Source organism: Poecilia reticulata, chromosome 10 (assembly GCF_904066995.2).
Source record: "Poecilia reticulata chromosome 10, P_reticulata-male-v2, whole genome shotgun sequence".
NCBI lineage: Eukaryota > Metazoa > Chordata > Actinopteri > Cyprinodontiformes > Poeciliidae > Poecilia > Poecilia reticulata.
The window spans coordinates 10,612,348-10,626,628 of record NC_088839.1 but is presented as its reverse complement, the minus strand read 5'-3'; the positions used below and the strand labels follow the sequence as shown (position 1 = coordinate 10,626,628).

At 39.7% G+C, this 14,281-nt stretch overlaps 1 protein-coding gene across 6 annotated transcripts in view; it reads left to right on the top strand.

The window, feature by feature from the left end:
• The window catches only part of gria1a (glutamate receptor, ionotropic, AMPA 1a), an 85,877-nt gene extending 71,999 nt beyond the window's left edge, over window positions 1-13,878 (top strand). For 2 of the 6 annotated variants that reach the window (XM_081612045.1, XM_081612044.1), the window contains 2 exons: window positions 6,045-6,179; window positions 8,940-13,878. In XM_081612045.1, the coding sequence (XP_081468171.1) occupies window positions 6,045-6,179; window positions 8,940-9,107 (303 nt within the window). In that variant the 3' untranslated portion in view covers window positions 9,108-13,878. Of the gene's footprint in view, window positions 1-58; window positions 174-6,044; window positions 6,329-8,939 lie in introns of all 6 variants that reach the window. The other 4 variants (XM_081612049.1, XM_081612046.1, XM_081612048.1 and 1 more) reach the window with 4 other exon arrangements.
• Window positions 13,879-14,281: the final 403 nt, after the last annotated feature.

The window sequence follows — 14,281 nt, the reverse complement described above, 5'->3', positions numbered from 1 at the left end:
ATAACATAAAATAACATGACGTAATATGTTATTTATGTTATTTCCCTATTGTTGGAAGAATCCCAGTAAACCTAGCGGTGTTGAAACTCAATGAGCAAGCCGTCTTAGACAAACTGAAAAACAAATGGTGGTACGATAAAGGCGAGTGTGGCAGCAACGACGCCGCAAGAAAGGTTAGTTTCAACGCAAAAAAAAAACACACCTCACTGTGCCTCCCAACCCTAACCCTACTTTGTTCCTTGACCAGACCTTACCCTTCAAAAAAAAAAAAAAAGAAATGTTCAGCTCTCAACCTCAACCGCACACAGTTATCCTCCCTATGTGGCTTTGGCAGAACCGCACTGGACCAAACATCAGGCAGTAGTACACAGATTACTTCTCTTTTTTCTTTTCTAAGAAAACTTGGAACACTTAACTTAGAAATACATTGCTTCTCTATGCACCAATATATTTTTTCACTGTAGGATTTATACGCTGCAAAATATACTCACCGAATTATGCAAAGTCAGTGCATTCGTCTTCAAAAGCGTAGTTTGGTTGATTCAGTTTAGTGTAAGGTTCAATCAGCAGGAGCCATTTTAAACTGTACAAATCAAAAATCATTTCCTCTGGCCGAGAGAAATCGCTGCACTTTTCCCTCACTTTGCATGCTTTCAGGACTCGCACATCAAAGACAGTCACACGTGGCTTGCATTTAATTTTTCAACACACTTTCAAAAGGTCACCACTTTGGTGGCTCGAAACATGTCACCTGTAGCACAAACTTCGATTCTGCAGAAAAAACACTAAGTACTGTATGTGTGATGTATACAGCGACTTCCACGCTTATTGGCACACCTAGTAAAGGCGTACAAAAACTATTTCACTGCAGTGGCATGCATTTTTAGTCAAATCAGTGGTGCAAAAGATACTGACAAGTCTTTACAATTTACAAATTACATGTTCCATTTCAGCTTCCTGTACCTCTTTCCTACCTCTGTCTTTATTTTAGGCAGCCGACCGATATATAGAAAATATCTAACTTTGAATTGTTTTCACTCAGCAAGAGGATCCAAACTGAGACCGACCCCATCAGAAAAGATGCTGATGTTTCAGTTTCTAGCCTGTAGCTCAGCGCTGAGGGCGGGTCAGGCTAAAAATGATTTGATTCCAGTCGCCAGCTATTTTTATTTTTTTTGGTGCTTCTCAACTTTTGTTTATGTTTATGAAAACGCTAAAGAAGTTTTAACCACTTATACACGACTTCCTGTTTCTTCTCCTGCTGCATACACCTAGAGCCGTCTTTGACCTGTGCACGCAGATTTTAGAGTCTGAAGGGGAAGCTATGTTACAGAAGGAGAGTGATGAGACTGAGACTATTTTGTAATTTCTGAGTTAAAGTGTGTGAGGCCAGATTTGTCACAGCTCATATTTTTAACTAATGTGAAAAACTAACAGCTTTTAACTAAATCCAAGCTGTTCATGCCCATACTTTCATTTTTTTTACAATTAAAGTCAGAGGGGGAAAAAAGTTGTAATTGTTTGGTTTAGTCTAATGCCAGGAGTCGTTTTCATTGTAGCAAAAATCAGCAAATTTTTTTCAGGAAGTGCCGCTAGACGTACAACCTCCTGTGGATTTCAAAATTACCACTGTCAACTCAGCAAAATTGGTGTTATGCTGCGTTTTTTTTTTTTGTATCTTGGCTGGAAATGTCATATGCTAAATGTTGCTTTGATAGCAAATGTATGTGCTGCGAGGGGTTGTTTTAAAATTTAGCAGTGCTACTTTGACTTAAACCGTATAAGAAAAAATGTAGTCACAAACATTTTCAAACGTTTTCGCAAGCTATTTTCAAAAATCAGTTTTTTATCATTTGGCCAGTAGTCTTGCAGCATTCCAGTGTCTTTTTAGCCTTTATAACAAGCTTGACTTTTGAGGAATTTAATGTTTATGCTCTCCTGGATATTAGGTGGATTATTTAGGATTGTGAAATTGATATAAACAACATTTACAATACACCTAAAGTCCACCCGTAGAAAACAACACACCCAGCCTCCTACACCCCTAAGCATGCAAGCAAAAGTAGCATTAGAATAATCTGAACGTCTCTTATGAAAAGGAAACAAAGAGGCACATGAGATAAGAACATCAGGCCCTCATCCACTTGCTGAGTTCATTGAGTTGTAATCTCTGTACTCTGGCCTTTAAAATAATCCCACCCTAATTCTCTCACCGTAGAGCACGCACACTGCAACGCCGAGCTCCAGTCGACTTGCATGCGCCAGCAGTCTGCGTTATCGACTGACTCGAGAAGCAGTTCTCCCTGACAGTAAAGCTGTGGCTTTTTAATTCAGATTTCCTTCCATATGTTCCCCCATGCGAATCTTTGATCCTGTTGAAATTAGCTGCCTTATGCTGATTGACAGCTTAGTGCAGGGGTGCTAAACCTCGTGGCGAAGAAGGGCGAAGTCTCTCGGGAAGATATTACAATGTGAGGTAAATCCAATAACGCCCTAAATGCAGGAGCACAAATGGGCTCTCTGCACGGGAGATGGCATTATGGAAATAATTGTAGCTATTTACATAAAACAAGCTCCTATTACAATATAGACACATGTCCAGTAGGTGGCCTGTTATAAAGACTAAATTGAGAAACCAAGTGTCTATTGAGCTTGTGCAAACCTTTCTTTTCTTTTAGGTAGAGCCTCAGACGATTTGAAAAGAAATTAAAAGCCGCGGCGTTGTGCAAAAAATTCCTTAATGGACAAATGAACCTTGAGTTTCTCCACTCCGTCAAATTTGTCCTTTTCTTGTCAGTCATTCCTAAACATGAACCTTAACGACCTGGTTCAAACAAAGTCGCCATTTTTAAAAGCACCTCAGCGTGATGGAAAGCGCCGATGTTCTGAGCAACTTACAAACTGAACGGTAGACATGTTTAGGTTTTGATCAATTACTAATGTCTAAAGAAATCCCCCCCTTAAAATGGCACCTTACATGTCTTTTTGTGCATATGTTGTTGGAAAAAAAAAATTTTATCTTTGCTTTTCTTATTTCTATTATAAATTGATAGAATAGAATAGAAGACGAATTTAACTGGAAGCAAGACTATATATATATATATATATATGAAGAATAAAAACAAAACGCTTCCATTTAACAAATCTTTTCCACAAAGTGCTTTATAAATGAACCTTACTGACTTTACTTACTTCCCTCCTTAAAATGTGACTTAATAGCATGGGTTGGTATGAAATTGCTGGAAAGCTAATTTCATCAACTAGAGTATTTTGTAAGCAAAATTCTCCAATAGAACAAGAAAGACATTTTCCTAGATTGTTTATGTCTACCCTGTCTTTTATAATCCCACACCACATAGCCTAAGTTTCTACCTATGCAACATTTATACGTCTAGTTTCCACCCAGTTACGGGAAAAGCAGTTATTTACCCAAAGACAAGTAAAAGCTTTTCATTAGTTGCTTTTATTCTTCTTCAGTTGCTGTTAATTGTTCTTCCTGTTAATGGAAAAGCTTTTACACGCATGCCACTTCTTAAATGTTTCTCAGAATTTGTATTCTAAAGAGGCGCAGTTCGAGGAAGCTCTTAGTTTCCGGCTGCCTGATAAAAAAGTAAATTTGCCTCGAAGGGGAGACTGTCCGTCACACAAATTGTGACTAAATATTAAGAAAAGGAAAATATACAAGCTATGTGGATATGAAACTGAGTTTTTGTTGATTAAATTGTACTGCACTTTAGGAAATTTCACAAGTAAAGGACAGAGATTCATGGACTCCATGATTCTAGCCTAAAATACTGTACATTATAGGTGTTAACATGATTGGTAAAAAATAAATAAATAAAAAAAAGACAATGTTGAACCAAAAATTTGAGGTGGTTTAAAATAACACTAGTGTTTAAAATAACACTACTAATGCTTAGTAGTATTCAAATACTACTAAGCATTTGAATACTTAGTAGTACAAATTATCTTTACATTTAGGTTTCCTAAACAATTTTTAGTTTGAGGTACTCTGGTGATGCGGCCAAGTATTTATCATACATAAAGATATTATAAAAACTGACATTTTTAGCAATAAAAACACACAGCTGGTCTTATTGTCTATATTTGGTACTTGAGGCCTGTCTCACATTGTCTCTGGCCACTGTTATTGGTGCCCTTGGCGAAAATGTCTGCAAAAAGCTGTAAAATAAATAGCATCAATGGAAACTCTGTGACCCCCAAGATGCTAAACAACAAATATTCAGGTACTTTCAACAGCACAGTCTAAAGTAATGCAAAATTACAAGCATCTACATTTAATATTAAGCGTGAAACTGCAGATATTTAGCAGTACAGTACACGCGGCTTCTCGAGACAGATTTAGATCTCATGAAGTCAAAGGTGGATGGCAGCTTAGCTAGAATATTAAACGCTATAAAGTAATTTGGATTCTGCGTCATATTAACCTGGCAAAGACAGTCGACGCCTCTATGGGAATTAAATCTTTGTCGGCTCTTTTCGTTACAAAATAAACATCGCAAGTTTATATAAAACTAAACAATACATCCAACTGATCCAGACGTTTTGCTTCTGCTCATGTCGATACAGGAGACTCATAACTAAACACGCTATCCAAAAAAAAGACCAGAATTAAAGTTGGATAAATCCTCGCTGGGTGATTTATGATATCCTTCCTTTTATTTTTAATTAATATCAGCTCAACTGCACCACTCAGACGGAATACGTCATATTTATTACTCTGCCGTTATCTGCCCCCCTTGTACTCTCCGTTCCCGCGGCGACGGGATGCATTAGCCAGTATAGATGTCAACAGCCGCTGAAAGCCCTTCATCGCAATTAGCAGGCAGTGGTAGATTTTACTCACGGCTTTTGCATGTACCTGGCGGTTTTGCTGTTTCTGCGAGGGGAAAACTAGCTGGACCACAAATCATTTCCAGCAAAACTTTTTTTTTATGGGTGCAGATGGTTGCAAAGCGCCAAACAGTGAGGGAAGCATTCCCTTGCTTCCCTAAGACTCTCTGCCGCCTACTGTTTTGAGAGGGTGCCTAATGATGTATTTTCAGCTGCAAGCCTGGAGAGAGACTCCATCTGCCCCGTTAGTCACCAAGTTCAATTTTAGCTTTTTCTATAAGATCAGAAAACGGCTACGAAAACAGGATATGCACCTACATTGTGAGACAGGCCTCTGCCATGTTTGTATTGATATTGCTTGTCTACAAGGGTCTGATCCTGCTATATTTGTTTCTCTGTGCCTCCCTATTCAGTCCTTGGTGTGTGTGTGTGTGTGTGTGTGTGTGTGTGTGCGTGGTTCTGATTATGTCTTTTGGATACAGAGCCTTGCAAAAGTATTCACATCCCCTGATTTTTTGTTTGTTTGTTTTTTGACAATACGTCACATTATAAAACGGGAAATGTCATGCCACAGTTTGACAGTTTCAGATATTAAAAAAAACAAAAAAAACATCAACAGTCAATAAACGATAAACAAATATTGATATTGTCTGATATGAAATGTTTATCATAATATGTTTTTCGGCCATATTGCTCAGCCCTAATCAATTAATCCAAGTCCGAAAAACATTCACAGTTTTCCAAAAACTTGTAGGGTACACGACATGCCATGCAAGATGAAAACTAAACTTTTATTGGCCTTCATGGGAAGCACTAAATGAGGTAAGGTGTCCATGTTAGAGAAAACTAAGTAAATGCAGTGAAGGTGGTTCTACAAAGTATCAATTCACTGCGAGCTTATAAGAATGATCACACGTTCAAATCTTGCTTGTAATAAAACTAATAAACCAGCCACATTTTTGATCTTCTTACGTATCATGCACTACCTTGTGTTGGTCCAGCGTGTCCCCCAAAGATTCAAGGGACGAGCACATTTGCAAGGCACTGTAAGCATGTATTAATGTCTGAGTTTGCTCCCTTGTGTTTGTGCTGTGCACAGTTAGATAAGTGTAAAGTCAAGTCATATTCCACCTTTCTTTCACTCCTCACTCCTGGGCTCCGGCCCCTCTCCCTGCTCCTCCCTCCCCCAGGACAAGACGAGCGCTCTGAGCCTCAGCAATGTGGCAGGAGTCTTCTACATCCTGATCGGAGGCCTGGGCCTGGCCATGCTGGTGGCACTGGTGGAGTTCTGCTACAAGTCCCGGACCGAGTCGCGCCGAATGAAGGTGTCGACCGCGCGAGCAGCTGCAGCCACAGCCGCTCAGGCCTTTCACTGCTCAGCCTTAGAAAGTGGTGCTAGCGCCCCCTACACAGAGCTGCAGAGCTACGGCCTGTACGCCAACAACACTGTTAAGATATAGAGCACAGCCATGGGGTAGGAAACGCTGTGATCGAACCATGATGATGATGATGATGATGATAATGATGATGATGCTGCTGCTGCTGATGATGATGATGATGATGATGATGCGTCTGCCTCCACCCCGTCCTGCCCATCTAAACGTGACCACAGTAGGGCCGCTCACGGCTTCCACCGCAGTGCCAACGCTCTCCTGTACCTCTCTCTTCTTCTGCCGCTGCCTTGCTCAGTCTTTGTCACTGACCTACTCGAGTGTTTTTAATTTGTTTTGTTTTTGTTTTTTTATAATCACTTGATTTCAAAATTGCCCTTATGCCTGTTTCCTTAAAGAACATTTTTGGTGCAATCCATTGGAATCGCATGGTCTGAGCATGTGGGTGGTCCATAAAGTATTTCTGAATATGAATTTGTCAAGAACTTGTAACTGATAAAACAAACATGTAAAAAAAAAAAAACCTAAAAAAAAACCAACCATGGACTAAAAGTATCAGCAAAGACAACCAAACAAGAAGAACTTTATAAAGTCATTATAACTTTAGATAATGACTAAAATAACTACAAATATTTTTGGCAGATTGTAAATAATTCACAAATAAATCAGAGATTACTCATGAGTTTTGCACAGTATTATTGAACAGACATAAATGGCACCACACTTTTTTGGACTTATGTCTTTGGCATATGCATATTTGCATACATATATATATATATATATATATATATATATATATATATATATATATATATATATATATATATATATATATATATATAATTGTATATAGATTATTATGTGAAAAACAGTTAAGTCAGAGATCATTTCTTCTTATTTTGCTGAACAGAAACCAGACTATTTGTGGTTTGTTTTTTACCTCTCCAGTCTGTCTTGTTTAGGTTGAAATATTTTAAAATGTTTGCTCAACACTATGAGATATTTAAAATAAATTTATGTTCTGTTCTATAAATGAAAATGAAATTTATTTTATTTTATTTTATTTTATTTTTTATTATTTTTTATTTTCCTTCACTGAGAAAACTTTCCTAGCGGGGCGCTTGTTAAATCACATCACTGAACTAGTACAATAATCTTTGGCACACTTTTCACTAATTTCCCTTGCAGCACAGGTATGAAGGCAATTTAAATCACAGTGGTACATCTATCCCCTTCTGTCACTCTGAGCAATTCTCTCCCTCGCTCCTTCTTCTCCTTCTTCTTCTTTTTGCTGACTGTCTCGCAATCGCAGGGCCCATTGTGGTGAACATCGTTTATATGTTTATACCATGAGGTGGTCCTGGTGCGACTCGCATGTCTTCCCATCACTGCTTGAGCCAAAAACAAGTCAGACTGAAACTGTTGAATTTCCAGAGATGTGAAACTGAGGACTTGCTGCTTGTTCCATTTCCTTCTCTGGAAGATGTGAGATGTTTAGCTGTTAGACGCTCCTGCTTCGTGGATCAATTTACACGAAACAAAACGCGCTTGACTTGTTCGCCCAATGTCAGAGCCCCTGGGGGCGTCCTCAAATGCTCTTCACGCAAACAGAAAACTACGTGGCAGGGCCGAGGCGAGGAGGGAATCTTCTACATGAATCTCTTATATTTTAATCAGGCCACCAACAGGCACCTGATCAGTATGCTGATGAGGGTGGCGAGAAGCCTATTAGTCCAGCGGCGCCCGCACGGCCGTTTGCCTTGAAGGGAACAACAACACCGTTCCAATTAGAGGCTGTGTGACTCTCCAATCCCCGTGCAGCACTTACAGGTTGCACAAGATCACACTTGCTTTGCCCAATTTAATCAGGTACAGAATAGCGGACGACGACGAAGCAGCACACGTCTGCGGGCGTACAAACACAACACACACAAACACACGGACGGACACGCGTGCGTGCGCAATCTTCACACATCATTAGGTTCAGCTTTTGAGCCTTGTGGCTTTTATTACGCTGGATTGGAGAATGAAGCTATTAAAGCAATAAGCGAAGCCTCGGCAACCCTCTTACAGCCCACACTTTGCTCTGCTCCTCCTTTTACAAATTAGGACGTGTGAGGCACAACGACCTGAGCCGAGAATTATAAACCCGCAGAAATTCCTCAGATCCTCGTAAACAGAGACAAAAGTAGGATGAGATCACTCTTCTACTTCTTTTTATACCTTGACGAGCAAGCGCCACACAGAGATCGTAACATGAAGAAGACGCTGTCGATTGAAAGGCCAAAACCTTGCATAGCATTCTCATATTTTTGTAGCTTATAATCTATGTGTTGCAAGCTTGAACGACCGCTCTAGCTTTCTCTGTTTAGTCGAGAGAGAGAGTTCGGCATGGGTCGGTATCAGCAGACATATCACGGTTTCCTGCAAGAGTTTTAAACAAAAATGTACAAAATGATCAGAGAAGCAACCATCATCTTATGAATTAGAACTTTGATCGAGTTATTTAAGCCTTTGTTCCATTGATTTACGCTGGATGTATTTGTAGGCAAGGATAAAAGACGAGGGTTTTAATGTTGTTGTGACCTTTGTTTACCTTGATACCTGAAACCGGCCCATGCCAACACCTAATACAAACCTTTAAAGTCTGAAATCCTGTCAGAATGTTCAACCTAACCTGTTTGTTTCCGGCAGCAGTCCATCAACGATGCCATGCGCTGCTCCACCTTGACCAGGATGAGTGGTAACGGGAGCGGAGGAGAGAACGGACGAATCCTCACCCACGACTTCCCCAAGACGGTTCAGACGCTGCCCTGTATGAGCCACACCGCCAGCATGGGACTGGGAACCTCCGGCATGTGATCACCACCATCTCGTCCCGCTGGGATCGACGGGGCCGTCAGGGTGGGGTGGGGCGGGGCAGGGCGGGAGGGGAGGGGCAGAACGGGAGCACTAAAAATCATGGCCGTCTGGTTTTCGACCAACCTACTCTCCTGGCTGTCAATGTGCTTGACTTAAAAAAGAAAAACAAAAAAAAGATAAAAATAATTAAGACTTGAACTTACTGCCAAAATGCACTCTCCAAACCGCTCCCAAATAAACTATGGACAGCAACTCCACGTTTTTTTTTTTTTTTTAAATAAATGGATGTTTAAAAAAGAAAAAAAAAGAAAAAGAAATGTGCTGCAATAAAAAAAAAAAGCCCTCAACAGGGCGTGATTTTGACATTTTTTACAGTGTTCATCTGTGTGGAATAAAAAAAAAGGACTTATTCTTCAGTGTGACGACTGCGCTGTGCCATTTTGATGGAGCTCTTGACCTTCGTCTGCGTGTGCAATACTCTCACCTCCACTGCTGGCCGGATGCTTCCCGACCGGCCGGCGGGATGCGTCTTTTGCACGGATCGGACGCGGGAGGGAGGCGGACACTTGTGACTGCTCTGACATTGTTTTTGGGGACATTTGCCCTTCACCGTTCACTCCCTTTTTCTCAAACACTCCATTTTTGAAGAGCAGATTGCTTTGTTAAGCAGTTTATATGATAAAGTGTGATGGTTTACACTGTTGTGATAGCATAGAGCCTTGATGGAAAAGGTCTGAGTTCTGGCCCGGTGAAGATGACTGTTGAGGGACTCGGCTACAATGAACAAGCTTTGCTGCTACACCTCATTTCACTCGTCTTGCTGCCGTATGATCATTTGACCCAAATACACACAGACGCAAAGACAGGCGAAAGTATTCACTCCCCACCCCTTTGGCATTTTTTGTGTTTTTCTACCTCACAACCTGGAATTAAACCGGATTATTTTAAAGAAAGCATTATTTTGTTTACAACTTTGAACATCTTCCCCTGGGATTTTTGTTCATTCCTCAAGGCTTCAGCTCCTTCAACTTAGATAGTTCTCAATTGGATTAAGGCCCAGGCTTTGATTAGGCCATTCCAATACATTTACACGCTTCCTCTTAAATTGTACTACTGTTGTTTTAGCGGTACGCTTTGAGTCATTGTCCTGTTGGGAGGTGAACCTTAATTTTGAGCCAGAGACAGTGGTTTCCATGGTAACTGAAAAGTTTAATTTCGGTTTCATCTGTCCAAAGTCGGGGAGTCTCCCTCATGCCTTTTGGCAAACTTAAAACGGCGGCAGTGGTAGGACAGGCAGATTCATCTTGTAATCTGTGGGTTGCTGGTTCAAATCTCTGCTCCGTTTGCCTCAGACGCCTCACCCACCTTGCCCGTTGGTGGCGGTCAGTCTTAAATTCATTACAAATGTAACTTCTGAATTGGTTGCAGCTTTTAGAAGCTTCATGGCAAAAGGAGTGAAAAGATGTGCACAAGCCAATTATCAGTTTTTATTAAAAAAAAATTTTTTTAATTAACATAAAACATTTAACCCTCCTGTTGTCCTCGCGTCAAAATGACCGAGATTTGTATGTGTTTTCCCTATACGCAGAAAATGAGGACAACAGGAGGGCAGGTTGTAATGTAACAAAACAAACAAAAACATGTCAAGAGCGGTGAATACTTTTGCAAGGCACTGTAAACTCCACTCCTGTCGCTTCTTGGTCGTTGTTTGGGCGGTTTGTGGTTAAATTCTGAGACGTCGATCTTGAAGGGGGGAAAAAAAATCAGTTTTCGGCTACGCCTAGCACAGAGGGACCTTACACTGTATTCTATTGTTGTAAAATTCATAGCATATCCTGTATAAAGCGGACTGAGAACATCTTCCTCGTATTATTATGGCCACGTCGTGCAGCCACTCCCGGTGTGTTTTCAGCTGTATGCAGTTTTAATGAAACTGGCAGCATGCACGGTTTATTGAGACGGGCATATCCCCTGCTGATTGTGCGTGGCCTATAAAAAGAAGGTTGGCCTCATCTGTCTTTGCTGTCGGTAGCTAATAGTGGAAAGAGGCGGAACTGACACAGTTTGACTGACTGACTGTGTTTCTATGGGGGTAAAGCATTTTGGAATCACTGTGTGGAGAAAAGAAACATGGATCTACGTTAGAGGATGGCAGAGTTAACAAAGGCATCAGAGGCTGGGGAACTTCCAGGAAAATCAATACTTTGTTATATATTTTTGCATTTGTTGGTTTAGTTTATACACCCAATGTTAAATTATCAATACAACCTAAAGTTCTCTCATTGTGTTCTCGGCTGTACAGACCAGTTTGTGTGGTTTTTCTCTGGGCCTTACAGTTTCTTCCCACAGTCCAAAATCAGGCCAAGATTGTTGCACTTCACAAATTTGCTTCAACAGTTTGAATTCAACTTGGTTACATGCAGAATAATATAGCTTGAGTTGGCTCACTTTGTGTGGACTGAATCTTTTTAAATAGTTTCAAAGTTTCATTTTTTTTTCTTTTTTGGCATCGAATGCTCAATACAAAACCAATGTTTTAACAATATTCTCATTTGCTCACACTGAGCACCCGAGAAGAAGTCAGATATTAATGGGGATTAATGTTGTGCTAGCTGTGCTTGAATGATCTGATCATTTTAGACGTCTGTACTTTTTTTTTTCTATTATTGGCAGTGGGCAGAGTAAAAGGTGTGATCACAGCTTTTCTCGGGGCAGCATCTCATCTGAAATGCGCTGACAGTTGTTGAGCCGTTTCCCTTCAGATCGCTGTCAGTCAAATTTTCAAAACAGACATGGATACAGCTTTCATAAATATGTCTTTAAATATAAGGGGCAGCAATGTTGTTTTGCTTTTTTGTTTTTGTTTTTTTTTTGGGGGGGGAAGGGTTGTATTTGTAATGTCTCTAGGTAAGTTTTGATGGATTTTCCCATATTCATCCTCTCACGGTGCAAGAGTGGCTTAACATCTGCTGAAATACAAGCTCATAAATTACAACAATGCCCCAAACATGGTCTAGAAGGTAAATCTCTGCATGTAACATAGCATTCTTATGCCTCATTAGGTTTACTTCCTGCTCATAAATAATGAGGAGAATCCACTTGAAAAAAGCAAACAAGCATAGCAAGTGATCTTTTTTGTACAAACCTGGACCAAAAACAAATATTTGGGGATCTTAAATGAGATTATTTTAGCCAGTGCTACCATAGATATGATATTGGGCAATGTAAGATTATTTAAGACAGCAAAGCAACAATTTCTACTTCTGCTAACATATTTTAATTATTACAGTTCTGCTGTAGAGTGATACCAATGCAAAAAGTTGAAGTCGACTTCTAAGCAAGGACGCTACTCATAGCTTATAAATATAGATAGATACTCACTTCAAAATCCTTTAAAAGTTAACTTTTATCAAAAAAGCAAGACTACAAATAAGTTTCTCTACACAAAAGCCTGGGGGGTAATAATTTGAGCTTCATCTGCATTTTACATCCTTCTTCTTTTGTTCTTTTTTTCCCTCTGTTCAGCTTACTGCAACTTTATTTATCTGCACCGTATTTAGATGCTAAAACAGTATGAGGGCATTCTTGAAGAAGCAAATGCGTTGAAAATAGATCGATTAAATCGCTCCATCGTCACTCAGACTCGGTATCTGTGATCTTAAAAGTGAGAAATGTGTGATTTCTATTCCTCCGAGGTGACTGAAAGGTTACTTGGAATGGGAGTTTTTCTGCTGCTGGAAACCCCAGGTGAGCCTTAGTTTATGAACCGCACATTCGAATTGACCTCTCATTTCAAAGGCCAGGCGCCTGTGTGAAGGCAGCGCTCCTTGAGTGTGTGTGTGTGCGTGAGGGGAAAAAAAATAAGAAAATGACATGGTACCAAAATCTAATGTATGATTTACTCTGGGCTAGATAACTGGGCAGTCGGAGTTTATCCAAGTCATACATGTCTCCTGGTGTTCTGTATATAAAAGGATTTTTCTCTTTGCTAGTGAAAAATGTTTGTTCTCTCTGAAGTCATACGTCAGCGTGCCAGAATTAGTTTGCAGCAGTGCGAGTACCTTTTTTCTTTCCTCCCTTCGTCTGTCTTCTTTTCATTTTTAGGTTGTTAATAGTACACAGCACAGCTCTCTTCAGAAGAGGCGATATGTTTTATAAACCATGAGAAAAAGATTTGTAAAAAAAAAAAGAAGAAAAAAAAATGAAACAAATTATCCAAAACAGATTCTGTGTTTTTACTGTAAAGGCGTTGAGATGCTAGCAAAGTGGCACTTTGAAAAGTATATTAAAAAAAAATCATACACACATACACACACTGCTGTTGAATAATCTGTAGATGCTAATGATGTTTAAATCCAGATTTCTGGTTGATTTTAATTTTTTTTCTGTTTTCAAAAAGGCACTTCCTGACTGTATTTGAAGTGCTTTAAATGTAACGATGTGGATATTTCTTTTTGTGTTTGTTTTAGTCATTTTTACAGTATTTTACTACTGGAATCTACAGTTTGTTCACCAGACATGGAATTAGCTTAGATTTTTTTTTTTTTTACTTATTTTTATTTTTTCGCTTTGTTTTGTTTTTAAACTTTGAAAGGTTTTCACTGAGCTTATTTAAAACGGTGGTGAATAACTTGGTAAATAGTTTAAAATATATGTATAAGAGAATAGAACTATCATGGGTCAGATTTTTGAGAAATAAACATTTTTTCTAACCAAAGTGTCCTGGAACAAAGTCATCATGCTTTTGTAACTGAATAAAGGAATAACTACGGTTGTTTGTCCAGCTGTTTGCTTACTTAGTGATCCAGAATGTCCTGCGCCGTCGTTAGCTTCTGCTTTTGCGACGGCCTCCGATCCGCTTGCGTTCACACTGCCTTCCAACCGTGTCAGAGTTCACTTCAGCCGGACCGAGACCTAGGTTTTTAGGCAGATCAGAGTTTGCTTTTCTAGTCCGTGTTGGAATTCATATTTGCATTCACACTCTCCAAACGAATCAGATTTTCTAGACAAACGAATTAGAGTCTGATTAAAGTGGACTAAACAGGGCTGGCGTGAATACAGATCACTGCACTGAACCCCATTTAAAACCTCACAGTTATTCCTCCAAATATTGATTTATGAACTCTTCCTGAGTTAAAACATTGGTGTTGTTGTTTCTAAATGAATATGAACTT